Source organism: Peromyscus leucopus, chromosome 5 (genome assembly GCF_004664715.2).
Source record: "Peromyscus leucopus breed LL Stock chromosome 5, UCI_PerLeu_2.1, whole genome shotgun sequence".
NCBI lineage: Eukaryota > Metazoa > Chordata > Mammalia > Rodentia > Cricetidae > Peromyscus > Peromyscus leucopus.
In genome coordinates, this window is record NC_051067.1 from 40414800 (window position 1) to 40430007 (window position 15208).

General features: G+C 40.7%; 2 protein-coding genes across 2 annotated transcripts; both read left to right on the forward strand.

The window, feature by feature from the left end:
* The first annotated feature begins 3578 nt into the window (after positions 1-3578).
* Positions 3579-4557, forward strand: LOC114700323 (vomeronasal type-1 receptor 4-like). The gene has a single exon (XM_028879903.2). The coding sequence runs from the start codon at positions 3579-3581 to the stop codon at positions 4500-4502; it is 924 nt and encodes a 307-aa protein (XP_028735736.1). The 3' UTR covers positions 4503-4557.
* Positions 4558-10526: 5969 nt separating this feature from the next.
* On the forward strand, positions 10527-11447 carry LOC114700464 (putative vomeronasal receptor-like protein 4). Its single transcript, XM_028880094.1, has one exon. The coding sequence runs from the start codon at positions 10542-10544 to the stop codon at positions 11445-11447; it is 906 nt and encodes a 301-aa protein (XP_028735927.1). The 5' UTR covers positions 10527-10541.
* Positions 11448-15208: the final 3761 nt, after the last annotated feature.

Here is a 15208-nt window from a genome sequence, read left to right on the forward strand (position 1 = left end):
ACCATCGTGATGGAGCCTGTCATTATCAACTAGGCCTACTTGTTCTCCACCAAGTAGTGACAGTATTGACCTCTGCTTGAAAGACAGGCAGCCATTAGTGAGAATGCACAAAGCCAACAGAGAAACCTTTCCAAGATAAACTATGACTCAATGACAAATAAGGGGCATAACATTCTGTAAAAACACAGTTTATCCTAAATTCACCTGGTACTTTGGCTCCTTGTGTAAATTTACTGCCTCTACCAATAAATCTGCCAATAACTTTCCCGTATGTACTGACAGTCATTACGGGACAGGGCGAATCTTTCACATGGAGTTCCAGTGGGTTTTGGGGTCCTAGTTGCTGTTTAATGGACAAAGAAGGAAACAGTCATTCATGGAAGACCTTGAACCATCAACATGTCTACAGTAAGGAGAGCCTCTTGCTTTCAACTACGTATCTGAGACTTTTTCAGAAAGTGTAATCTCCAGAGGTAGTTGACATTTGCCATACTCTCACGTGTGGAACAGGTCAAGGAAAGAATAGGACATTGCTTTTTCTGTACCTGTAAAGCAAGTCCTTTCTAATTCCCAGCTTCAAAACTTTGTGACAGCGAAGAGACACAGACTGGAGACATAGGCAGCGAGACTCAGAACCTAGCTGCTGTTCACTTCCTCACTGCGTGTCCATTAAAGTAATTCAACTCCAGACTGTACTTCTAGGGATCACTTCTATAGTTTGTTACATACGGTAATTAAATTCCAATTAAGTCTGAAAGAGCTTCTAGAAGAAACCTATGTAGTAATTGTGGAGGGAGAGAGATGTGCCCCAGGGATGATTCTGCAGAGTAAAATACAGAGAGTGAAAACTGAAGCCCAGTGACAGGTTGTTGAAAACAAGACTGAATCCAGAAGGTTCAAACACAGCCCTGGAAGGCTCACCCGGCCAGAGGACTCACCCAGAGCCTGTCTTCCACCTCGGCCCTGCAGTGAGCACACCTGACCACTCTTTGATGTTCCTCCCTGGGGCTGCAAAATTTCCCTCTGAAGCACATCAGCTCCTTTTTCTTTGATGGTGAGGCACAGGGCTGGGCAAACCTGATCTCCACAGGCTGGAAAGATGGTTAAGTGCCAGGCTTCCATGCTTAGGAGCCAGTGCCTTTGGGGAGCTGGGGGCAGAGGGGTGTCTTTCCGTGTGTTGCCTCCTTCTTTTTGGGGAGAATAAGAAAGATACAAGAACATCTCCAGTTCCTAGGGGGAAACAAACCAGAAACCCTTCTCTTCTGTAAGCTCTGCTTCACCTGTACCATGACTGCACCATTATCAGTTTCCACACAATGTCTTCATGGCATATTTGTCCCTTACATATGGACAAACTTTGTCTTAACCCATTAAGATCTTAATTCTACAAATGGTCCCCCTCTGTCCCCCTGTCTTTCTCTCTCTCTCTGTGTATGTGTATTTATCTTAAATGTTTTTCTGCACTCATCCTCAAAGTCTCCCCTAATCTTATAAATAACATACTGTACCTCTGAGTCAACTTCATTATATACCAATATGATGGAGAAAACTACTAACAATTTGTATTGAAAATTATAATTATTCTTTATCTTGGCCGGGCTACAAGTTAATATGACCCATTGTAAATTAGACTTAGTTTTCTGAAGCATCAAGCACTGTTGCCATTGTTAGTTGAGAAAACTGTGTCTGAAATGGGCACAGTAGCCTGCCTGAGTTGTTACCTAACTCAGTGTACAGCACACCCTTTTAAGTAGTTTCCAACAATAATTCAAAAGCTGTTTAGGGAGGTAATTCCCTATTGTCCCTGCTACTGTTCAAATTGTTGGTCAAAAACTGCTGAAGTATTGTAATAGGTGTCTCAAAGCTTACCCCAAATCTGATTTGGAGCTTTGGGTCCTCACTAACATTAAGGTAGGAATCCTGGGAAGATGGGAAACACTAGACCAAAATCATAAAATCATAAATGTATTTGTTAATGACATGAGGGTATTGGGATTTGTTTGAAATTTGTTTTAAGATTCTCGATGTCTGACTAAAGTCTTAATTACCTCTTATTTAAATATACTAGTTACAGCTGTTCTTGCTGATGTGCCTGGCGCTTTATTGCACTATGGGCTGAGAATTTCAAACTCCAGCATTCTTTATTTAATGCATGGCTACAGATCGTAATCTCTCATCTTGCAGTCAAGGAAACTGAGGCTGAAAGACAGTACTTTGTGAGTGTTTCTACTAATGAGGATGCATCATCCCAGACTTGGGAACAAGCCAATATTCACACAGTTCTTGCTGCCAGTGATCTTGGAGATAAAAGATAAAAGACAGGCATAGAGGCACACATCTATGGAGTATAAAGATATATGAATCAAAGATACAGTAACTGGAGACAGGACATAAAACAGGTCTGTAGGGGGAAGTTTGTGCCACCCAGGCCCATGGTCTGGACAGATATCTCCACCCGCAGTCCCACAGCCACTTATAAAATAATTACTCAGACGCTTACATATCAATTACAGACTGTTTGGTCTATGGCTCAGCTTACTAGCTAGCTCTTGTATCTGAAATTAACCCATTTCTTTTCATCTCTGTGTCACCACATGTCTCAAGACTTTACCTTTGTTACATTGCATCTGGCTTCCCGACTTCCCTGGGCAACTTTCAGCATCTCCTCCAGCCCTGGCATTCTTCTCCATGTATCTCTGCTTGGGTTTCCCACCTGCCTCCTAGCTGCTTTGCCATAGAGAAGCTTACTATTAAGCAATGATAACAACACATAGTCACGGCATAAAGGAAGACCATCCCACAGCACAGATCTTTTCTATATTTATTTTAAAAGAAAAGCCATATAGTAACAAAACAAAAGGAATTACAGAAGAAGAAAGGTCTCCCACTCTGAAAGATGATGATGTTGATGCACTAAGATAGGGTTATTTTGCTTCATATTGATTTTTCTTTTGCTTTTGGGGCTGCTCTAGGGTTTTCTTAGGGTGGGGGTTCAGACAAGGTCTTGTTATGTGACTGTGGCTGACCTGAAACTCTCTATGTGATTGCAGGGAATCCACAGTAATCCTGCCTCACCCTTCTTCAAGAGCTGGGATTACAGAAGTGAATGACCAGGGTTGACACAGTTTTTAAAAGAAGTGTCTGTTGATTAGCTGTGCAGGAGAGGAGTTTAAGGGAGTGTCCAGGTTGGAAACAGACTCACAGCAGAGGTAACAAAATGAAATAGAAAACACAAGGAGACATTCAGGTTGGTGAACATTTGAGTTTATTTCAACACGCGCTGGGGTTCAAAATACATGGAATATGTAAACATCTGAACATGTAATTTAATTTTGCTAATATGGAAGTCTATTTGCTAATATAAATCTGTTTTGTGATTTCAAATATTTTTATCTTCTCCCACAGATTCCACTTAAGGTATAAGATGTCCCATAAAGACTAACAAGAAAAAAGTAGAATATTTTAGATAGAAAATATGTTCCATTACACATCAGGGCTGTCTTTTATATACCAGAAAGATATTATGACATTAAATATATTTTATAAATACATATCATTTCCTCAGACTCTACTTGAAGATGCGAAATTTTCTCCCTACGAAGTTAGAAATGGTTTTGAATATTAGTGAAATAACAATATTCCTTCTTATAACTGGACTTGGCACTATGGTGAATATTTCTGTCTTTGTGAATCACATAGGCGCTTTTGTGGGTTCTGGAAAGAAATCTATACACCTTATTCTCATGCACTTGGCTTTTACAAATATTTTAATGCTTTTCTCCAAGAGCATGCCAACGACAATTGCAGCTTTAGGTCTGAGACACTTCCTAGGTGATGTGGGCTGTCACATTATTGTTTATTTAGAAAGGATGGCCCGGGGCCTCTCCATCTGCACCAGCAGTCTCCTCACTGTGGTCCAGGCCATCATCATGAGCCCCAGAGACTCCTGGTGGGGGAGGCTCAGACTGAGGTCCACATGGAATATGCTTCTCTCCCTGCTCTTCTTTTGGATTCTCAATTCCTTGATCAGCATGAACCTCCTCCACTCCATCAGAAACAGAGTCACAAATACATTACAACTGAGTAACAATAGTTTATACTGTTATTTCAAAAAAGAAAGTCAGAAAATAAACAGCATGTTTCTCCTTCTTATGGTCCTGAGAGATGCAGTGTTTCAGGGAGCCATGGGAGGGGCCAGTGGCTACATGGTATCTCTTCTCCACAAGCACCACCAGCATGTCCTCTACCTTCAGAAGGCCAAGCTTCTCTACAGAACTCCCCCTGAGCTGAGAGCTGCCCAGAGTGTCCTTCTTCTGATGCTCTGTTTTCTTTCCTTCTATTGGGCAGATTGTGTGGTCTCTTTGTATTTATCTTTCTCTTTGAAGAATGACTCCTTCACAATGCATTTTCAAGAATTTCTGACCCTTGGTTATGCAGTTCTCAGCCCGTTTATCCTGATTCACAGGGAAGGACACCTGGCTGAATGTTGGCATGCTCAGTAAGATTGGAGGAGCCACGTTGCTTCAGAAAAGGAGGTTTGAAATGGCTCTTAGTATTTTCTATGCCTTGTGTATGTTTTTTAATCAAGTAAGAAAAGCTTAAGCAGGTAAAGACAGGCTCACACAGTACAGCTAGAGGTGAGCAGCCTATGTCTGATACGAGGGTCAGATCAAAGAGAGAGGGACCCAGGTATCTTCTCATTTACTCTCACATCATCCTTCAACATTCAGTGTGAACTCTGCACAGACAGATGGAGGTCATTCGGTGTGAACTCTGCATAGATAGATGGAGGTCATTCGGTGTGAACTCTGCATAGATAGATGGAGGTCATTCAGTGTGAACTCTGCATAGATGGAGGTCATTCAATGTGAACTCTGCAGAGATAGATGGAGGTCATTCTGTGTGAATTATGTATAGATAGATGGAGGTCATTTGGTGTAAATTCTGCATAGATAGATGGAGGTCATTTGGTGTAAATTCTGCATAGATAGATGGAGGTCATTCAGTGTGAACTCTGCACAGATAGATGGAGGCCATTCAGTGTGAACTCTGCACAGATAAATGGAGGTCATTCAGTGTGAACTCTGCATAGATAGATGGAGGTCATTTGGTGTAAATTCTGCATAGATAGATGGAGGTCATTTGGTGTGAACTCTGCATAGATAGATGGAGGTCTTACTCCACTGAGCTTTAGGTAGTGAAGATCAGCAGAGTGATGTGTCAGCATCTGCACAAATTACTGAAGTGAATCCCTTTGACTTAGGAACCCCATTTCTAGGAACTATTCCTTCAGATACAGGTGTTCACTGAAGAAATACAATTTACAAATTGTCTACATCATTCCAAACACATTGCCTAAATACCAAACGAGATGTGCATTTGTTAGCTACTTTATAATATTCGGGGGCTGGGGAGTAACTCAGTGTCAGGGTGACTTTCTCTATGGACAAGGCCCAGGTTCAGCCTCCAGAACCAAAGCAAAGAGAACAACACAACAGGAAACACATCCGCAATTCCACACTTACAAGAGAATTATGGCATTGAGGACCGGTGGAGATGGCTCAGCAGGGAAAGGCACTTACCACTAGACTGACACCTGAGCTTGACCCCAGGAACCACACGATTAAAGAAGTAAACGGACTTTCTTAAGCTGCCCTCTGATCTCTATATGTAGAATGGCACATGCATGCTCCCCTCCCACAAATAAATGTATTTTAAAATTTTACAAGATTTTTTGGTGTGATATTTATAAGATGGTAAATAAGCTCAAAGTATATTGATATAGAATGAAATATTCAAGTGCATTTCAATATAATAAAATAAAAGCATGAAAATAATGGAATATAGTCATAGCTTTAAATAGATTTGCTCTATCATTTGCAAGAGTAAAAAAAAACTATAAGAATTATTACATTTGAGAAAAACTAGAATAACAGAAGTTTAATAAGCACTTCCTTTTACCTTTCTGAGTTATTTTGTTTTTTAAAAATATGAGGAAACTGAAGACATAGGTCAGCAGTAAAGATCACACACTGCTCTTGCAAAGAACCCATGTTTGATTCCCAGTACATCAAGTGGTTCACAACTGCATTAACTCCAGGTCCGGGGGGAATCCGGCATCTCTGCACTTCTCTGGTACCTGTACTCATGTGCACAGACACACACACACACACACACACACATAACTACAAATAAAAGTAAACATTTTGGCTATTGAACCCAAATTGACCTCTTGCTTTAAGGCAGAGGCTGGCTGTCTTAATTAGGGTTTTATTGTTGTGAAGAGACTTCATGACCACAGCAACTCTCATAAAGAAAAACATTTCACTGGGGCTGGCTTACAGTTCAGGGGTTTAGCCCATTATCATCATGGTGGGAAGCCTGGTGGCATGCAGGCAGACACAGCACTAGAGAGGGAGCTGAGAGTTCAACATCTGGATCTGCAGGCAGCAGTAAGTGAATGTCTACTAGACCTGGCTTGAGCATTTGAGATCTCAAAACCCACCCCCTCGTGATGCACTTCCTCCAACAAGGCCACACCTTCTAGTAATGCCACTCCCTACCAGCTAATGGGGGGCCATTTTTATTCAAATCAACACACTGGCCTTGAACTCTTGATCTGTCAGCCTCAAGCTTTCCAACTGCTGGGACTATGCATATACCATTAGAGGTATATGCCACTGTGCTTGGCTCACATTTATGTTGGTGCCTGTGGTGACGATCGGAGAGATGTAGGAATGGTGCTGGTCAGTGCTCCTACTGACAGAAATAGCAAGTCAAACTGGTAGAAGGTGGAAAGAGCTACAGTAGCGTCTTTCACGGTGGGAATTTCCCTGCTCTGTTGAGGACATGATAGGAGAGGGGCATGGAAGGGCTTCTGGCTTACTGTGAAGATTTGGGTGTGGTTTTGTAGATATGTACTGTTTCTAAGAGTCACTTACTGCATTTAAGGTCAGTGTAGTCTTCTTCCTTATGATCCAGCAATCCCAACTACTCAATATACAGCCAAAGGAAATGAAATCAGAATGTTTGAGACACTTGCACTCTATCTTTAGTCACAAAAGCATTCACTATGCACATGGATTCAACCTAAGCGTCTGTCAATAGATCAATACATAAAACTGTCATATATAAACTGAATGAAATATTATTCATCCACACAAAGAAAGAAATCCTAAGGGTCTAGATGGGAATAGGAAGTGAGGAGCAATAAAAGAAGAGGAAATTGGGAGAGGATCAACCAAAACCCAGCAGGTATTAAAATGCCATAATGGAGCCAACTATTCTGAATGCTGAAATAAAAATGCTGAAATAGATAAACAAATGGATAAAAACAAACATCACCACCCAAAAGGAAAGAAATAATAACATGAATAAAGAGCAAAACATCCAGCCCACAATAAAGTTGGCAATGGTGGAGAGAAATACAAACAGACCTTCATAGCCTAAAAGGAAGTTGGAGGGGGAGGTATTCAAAACAGTAGTGAGGGCACAGAGGATCCCACAGTGTCCTGGTGATTGTCCTAAACATGACCTTGACCATAGCCCCTGCCTGTAGTACTAAATGACCTTTTGTTATTAATAAAGAATATGCTTGAAAATTATTCAGAAAGTGATCACTTTCGAGTATCAGATATTTCTTGTGAAGCAGCTCTTGCTTTAGGGGATAAATGAATGGAAAGCGGAAAGAATGGATTTAAGTTCAAAGAGCCCAGACCCCTCATGCCCTGCTCATCACCTACTCACAGGCACTGTAATTAAGTTCCTGGGTTCAGGAAATGACAGAGCACCAGGGAGAAGGCAGAGCGGCCTCAGGGATGGAGATGTGCAGGAGGAGCCTTTTCCCCTGATGAAGCCAAACTCCTGATGGTGACATCTTGACACCTCTCTTGAGTTAAGGTCTCGGGTTGATAAACAGGGCCTGGCTGGTGCCGTGAGGACATCCACCCCGCGCTGCTGCACAGACTGCACGGTGAGTGCTGCACATCATGGTGGGGTGGAGCTGCCTTTGGTGTGGACAGAAATCTGTGGAGGGCAGAGATGCAGGAGACAAGGATGTGGGCTCCCTGTCACTCTGGGAGAGGGAAGAGGCAGGATTCAGGGAGAAGATGGTCTATCATTTCCTACCTGCAATCCAGGATGGCTGCATCAGCCGTGTGGACAGTGTGTGCGGCCACTGGGCCAGAGTTGCTCATTACACAGGACAGGCAGAGCAGGAGACAGGGAGACCTGCACTGCAGCCTGGAGGAGGAAGCTCCGGCTCCCACAGCTTCTGCACAATCTTTGTGTGTTTTTCCCTCCAAGGACTGGGATCTTCCATCTGAGCTGTGTAACCTCTAGTGACTACAATCTTTTGCAGATGGAGCATTCTTTCCTTCTTTACCCTGATTTCATTTCTTGTGAATTTCTCTTCCCTAGATCCAATGTAAACCATAGAATATGAGAATTGTGGATAAAGCAGACATGAGGCAAAATACTAACACTAATAACTGATTTTAGAAAATGGTTCTTTAAAGCATGCTGGGCTCTTCCCTAGTCGCTACACGTTAGTTCATTGACTCTCTAAAATATACCTGTATTGCACAAAATACAATTTACATATAAAAATATTTTTAAGGAAGCCAAATAATATTCTCAATATGATGAATATATGAATTGGGAAAGTCACAATCAAAACCACAGTGAGTAGTCACAAAGCAGGTTCTTGTGAATCCTGAACTTTCTATTTCTAAAGTTTTGAAATTCCTCCAGTTTCTAGAATATGTGTAAGCCTCCACCACATCATTGCAGCACAATCCCTCATTTAACTGGACGCACACAGACTGCATTGGTTCCAGCATGGCAGAGGTAAGGAGCCTGTGAAAGCGTGTTAAATTGTCCATATGTGGACTGAAGAGCTGGCTCCCTGGTTAAGAGAACTGGCTTCTCTTGCAGAGTTCCCTGATTCAATTCTTAGCCCCTACATGGCATTTAACAGCCATGTGCCCCTCTAGTTTCAGGGCATCCAATGCCTTATTCTGGCCTCTGCAAGCACCAGGCACACGTGTGGTATCCAGACATACATGCAGGAAAAATACCCAATACACAAAAATGACTAAAATTAAAAAGATATAATGTAAAATATAAATTTCTCTCTGACAGTTCCTTGAGTAGATGTTTTTGCAGTCCAGGAGTGACAAAAATTCAGAAAAAAAAATTTCAGTAAACAATTCAATATGTATTATTGTTATATTCAAAAACCAAGAGATACATCTGCAAAAATACAAGGTAACTGATGTACTAAAGCATCTCTTGGGGTTTCCCAGCACAGAGGGGTTGATAAAACAGACTAACAGACAGCACAGTCCAGAGGATTCAGGGAAATTGTAGGAGACACATTTGTGACCTGTGGGCAGCACAGAGCTGTGTAGTGTGGAGGCGGGAGTCAGATCACATAGAGAATATTACATGTACTGTTGTGGCAAGGTAGGTGCCAGTATCACATATGTTTGGGAGGAGCCAAAATAATTCAGAGACAAATTTGGTGAACAGCACAGAATATTAAAGTGTGGAAGTCAAATATACTTAAGGATCCTATATAAAACTATTTATGATTTGTAAAAATGTAAGTAAAAATTAATGCATTTATGTTTTAATCCTGATTTGAACTTTAAACAGAATGAGAAGAAAGAAAATGGATATCATGTGTAAAAAATACAAATCAGTACTAGGTATTAAGTTGCTTGTCCTTTATAGAATGGAGCAATACTGATGGATAAAATCACTGCATTTGCTGAACCTTGAAAATCAAAACAGTAGGATGTGCCTTTGTTTAGATTCCAAATGAACAATGACTATGCTGAGAGCTAAGATTTGGGAGAAAGTTCTTAGGGAATGGTCAGCAAATACACATAAATAGGAGAGTTTGTTACTTTTAATATGATCCCATGCAAGAGATGATAGGGAACCAAAATTAATCACACCGTCCAGGTGAGGGAATGGGCTGCTGCTGCCCTGCCCAATTAAACTATGTGTCCTTTATTCCAAGGTCAATTCAGAGTTGGAGACAGAGAAAAGCCACCTGACTTTCCCTGGAAAGCATCCCAATTTGGACAAGTATTACATAACTTTAGAGTATCTCCAATTTTTTATTAGTTCAATACTTGAGGGATGAATGTGTACAGGATGGCAAAGAGGATCTGGGAAGAGAGGCATCTAAGTTGATGCTCCATATCATGTCTCAGAAATTGAGTGATGCTGTCCTTTGTTTGGGTGTCCTCATGGAAAAAAGTTTAGAGATGGAGGGTATAAAGAACTGTCTTCTGTAAAGCAGTGAGTGCATCAGCATGGTGTTTATGTCCAATCACCATCAGCACCATTGCTGTATCCCTGGAAACAAGAACAGGAGGGGCAAGAACGAACTCAGGCATCTGTAACAAAGGACTCTGCATTTACATAATACACTGTTCTCTTCACTAAAGAAAACAGAACACCCACAGGCCTGAACCATTTCATGTTTACTTGTGTTTCTCAAAAGGGTTTTTTCTAGTGCTGGAAATATTATGAAGATGATCTGGAGAGACCTCATCCAGAGACTAATTTTCATTTCACTTACTGGACTTGGAGTTTTAGGGAACATCATCTTATTTGTGAGACATGTATATACTCTCATGGGTCCTGAGAGAAAAAATGTAGATGTTATGCTCATCCACTTGGCTTTTGTGAACATAATCATTATTCATTGCATAGGGGTCAGAGACATAGCCACAATTTTTTATTTCAGAAACTTCCTAGGTGACAATGGTTGTAAAACTATAATTTACCTAGAAAGGGTTGCCCGTGGCCTCTCCATCTGCACCACCTGTCTCCTCAGTGTGGTCCAGGCTGTCACCATCAGTCCTAGGACAATCCTTTGCAGAAAGCTCAAACCACAGACTGCATGGAAAGTTCTTCCCTTTCTCCTCCTCTTTTGGATCTTTAATTCCCTGATAAGCTCCAACTTGCTTCACTATATCACAGCAGCCAGCAGCACAAACAGGTCTGAAGTCGGGATGTATACCAGGTATTGCTGCATGCTGCCATCCACACACACAGTGAGGTGGCTTTTCCTCTCTCTCATGGCTCTTCGTGATGTCGTTTTCCAGAGTCTCATGGGCTGGAGCAGTGGGTCTATGGCTCTCCATCTGTATAAACATCACGTACGTGTCCTGTACCTTCACAGTTCCAGGTTTGCAAATGATTCCAGGCCAGACATCAGAGCTGCCCTTAGAGTTCTCACTCTCATGGCCTGTTTCCTTTTCTTTTACTGGGCAGATTTCATTTTCTCCTTCTACACAGGCTCCACAGCGACACATGAACCCACAATACCAAATATGAAAGCATTTTTAGTACTTAGTTATGCTGGCCTCAGTCCCTTTGTCCTGATCATCAGGGATGTCCATGTTGCTAAGCACTGCTGTATCCCCTGAGAAATAAGAAATTCCTTTCTACACTCAGTTCTTTATGAACTGAAGCTAACACTGGAATGGCTTTGCCTTGTCATTCTAATGTATCACAGCAATAAAGTAATTGAGATAGTAGGTTTGGGTTTTTTTTTTTTTTTTTTTTTTTTTTTTTTTTTTTTTTTTTCCAGGCAGCTGGTGCTAGATAATTGAAGACTGGCTCAGTTTCCAGGGACTTGGCAGGGATTCTCACTATGCCACTCTGGTGGTATTGTGTACCCTAATTAATTTATCTGGGGTCAGAGAACAGAAAAGCCACTAGATTCTTAGGATAGGCAGTGGTAGCGCACGCCTTTTATCCTAGCATTCCAGAGGCAGAAATCTATCTGTTCAAGGATACAGCCAAGCATGGTGACTCACGCCTTTAATCCCAGGGAGTGGTGGTAGAAAGCAGAAAGGTATATAAGGCGTAAGGACCGGAAACTAGAAGCATTTGACTGGTTAAGCATTTGACTGGCCAAGCTTTTAGCAGGTTAAGCTTCAGACTTTCAGGCAGCAGTTCAGCTGAGAGCCATTGGGATGAGGACACAGAAGCTTCCACTCTGAGGAAACAAGATCAGCTGAGAAGTTGGCCAGGTGAGGTTAGCTGTGACTTGTTCTGTCTCTCTGATCTTCCAGAGTGCACACCAATACCTGGCCTCAGGTTTGATTTTATTAATAAGAACTGTTAAGATTCCTGCTCCATCCCACCATCCCACCATGTCTATCTTGCAGTTTACTTAGCTTGCTGCATCCTTCATCGGGAAATGCAGAAATTCTACCTGAAAGTAGAATTGTATTTTTCTGTATGCTGGAGTTTCACTCTTAAAAGGCTAACAAACATTTCCTATCTTCTTGTTCCTTCTAATGTTCTTCCGTGATCATCGACTTCTTTACTTATTTACAAAGCACTTGCTATGTGTCAGAGGCTATTCTAAATCCAATGAGCAGGAGAGCAAGTGTAGGAGAAGGATGTCAGGAAGCATCGTTTATCAGAAGGTCACTTGCAAAGTGGGATGACCAGGGAGAAAAGCGAATTCACAGCAGCAGGTGAATGCTTGGCATTGCTGGGTGCCAAGCTCTAAAGAACTGGTAAGAATAAACACTGAAAAGTAATTCCCAAGATATTGACATGTAATTGTGATTGCTCCATTTTATGGTAGATATCTACGTTGTTAGCACTAGTCATTTGTCTCTGACTTCAGCCCCTGGATAATAAATTCTCAGCTGCCTTGACTCAGTGACCCCAAGCCGGAAATTTACAGCATGAACATCAACCTGTTATGATATGACTAACTGCTATTTCAGCGTCTGTAACCTGCTTATGCAGACACTGAAATATTGCTTTGTGGTGCCTTAATCATTTAAACTTGGCAGTTCTTATTTTCTTTGGTAGAGACTGAAGGTTTCCCTGTGTTTTTCACCTTAAAAAATAAAGTCCTTCCCCATTCCCCTGTTTCACAACATGCCTGAGATTCAGCTTTAAGGCTGTTACCCTGTCAGCAGCTAATCAATGGATCTTTTAAATACAGTTGCGACCCTGGAATCTGGCCGGGGGGTCCAGGATAGGCCCCAGAGGGAGCAAGTCCGAATGGACTTGATAGGCCATGGGGAGCCCAGACCACAAATGCCCCAGACTTGCAAATTGCAAGCAAAACAAAAGAATTGCCAACCCATGTACTTCTCAAGTTTGGACCGATTGTGAGCTGTCTTCTGTTTTGGAGGTCCAGCATTTGGAGAGACCAAAAAAAAAAAAAAAACTGAACACAAATGTAGACCCAATCTCTGGGACACACGTATATGTAACTTAAAATCAAATCTTATGTCTCTTTCGGAGACTAAATAGACAACAAGAGGTCTGCAAGATATTTTAGATTAGGATAGATTTTTTAAATGATGATTTTTGTCCTAAAATAAAAAAAATGTAAATAAAAAACAACTATGCTTATTAAATAAAACATATTTAATAAGAAATGTTTATAAATTCCTATTCTCTACTCAGGTTAACAATAAATGACTTAAAGGTATATGTATAGTCTCTTGGTTTTTGCTAACCTCATTAAGCTTTAGCTATTTGGATAAGTGAGACTTAGCAGAAACTGTGATATTCTATAATGGTACACTGTGAAAAGATCAAGAAAATAAGATTCCCAGTCTCTCTGTGGGCTATATTTATGGCTTTATAAAATTTCCAATCTCTCTATGGGCTGCTTATATGATTTAAAGTTTTATTTTGTTACTAAAAGAGTTTCAATTTAAAAAATGTAATTTCTAAAGCTAAGATTTAACAGGGATAAAACTGTAAAATCCTAACCTTATAAAAGCTGCTAATTTGCTATAAATTATTAAAGATAATTAATACATACAAGTTAATAGTCATTCACCTTATAAATGATCAAATTCTTTAATGTGCTCAGGACTATGTTTGTAGTCATGCTAAGGACAAATGTAATTCAACTACATCAACAAGCTTTATAGCCTTCTCTGTATGTTTTCAAGGTTAAGCCTGAAGCAAGTAACTAAAAACAAAGTTTATTTAAAATCAAGTATACTAAATAAATTAAATGTTGGCCCTCAAATGCCTCAGAGTTCTACTGAATGTGGCATTTAAAATGTTTAACAAAAAAGCTTCCATTAGACAAAACTGTCAGCTCCTAGAGGCAGCCTCAAGGTTTCCTCCAGAGTAGATGACAGGGTTCAAACAGCTCCACCTGGTTTGTCACGACACTAACCACTGGGCCAAGAACTGCTCCACGCCATGCCAGCCATCAGGACACTGCCCAAAATCTGGACAAGCAGGACACTGGAGAATTGACTGTCCCTCTTTGCCTTACCAAGGTAGGCCAGTCTTTCAAGTTCCTCATCCATAGGAATTCTGTCTTATCTTCTGGGTCTGGCACCTAAAGTTAATAAAACCCTATGTGGCAATGGAAGAATTAATTCTGTCCTATATAATTGCCAAAGACCAACAAACTTTGCCCCAAAGACCACCATGGAGGAGCCTACAGTAACCATCTAGGTATGTCTCTGCCGTTTTAATTGATACAGAGGCCGGGCTGCAGAGATGGCTCAGCCGTTAAAGGCTAGGCTCACAACCAAAAATATAATTGATACAGAGGCCATTTGGATTATAATTCCTGCTCAAATTACCCTCAGATCTCAGATGATATTGACGGCTAACTGTAGCTTTATTAGGTTGACAACAGCAAGCACCCTGTTCCTCCCCAAGGCTGATGCTGGCTGGTCAGTCCATTGCATATATTAAAAAAAAAAAAAATCAGGCTTTGATTTTTCTAGAGATACTAGGTCTCCAGCTAAAAAAGTCAGACTCATACAGTTTACCTTGCAAACAGGCTTCACATTCTAAGAGATTTGGAGTTTCTAAAGGTTGTATCTAGGAAAATGATTTAAAATGCGGGCTCTAAAGATCTAAGGATATAAAAGCTTAAATAAATTATGAGAGTCTAAGAAAGAAATTTAAGGTATATAAATGCAAATTATAGAGGTCCGGGCATATAAAAGCTTAAGTAAATTGTGAGGGTCTGAAAAGGTAACTTAAGGTATGTAAAGGCAAACTGTAAAGATCTAAAAATGATTTAAGGTTTATGGAAAAAAAATAAAAAATGTTTCAGAGTTCTTTCCCTCTCAGTGTGCTATTATTATAATAAGACTTCAAAAGTTCAGAATTTTAACATTAATAAATGAAGTTAAAATTTCCCCTGATATCTTTGACTTTACCTTCTGTTCCT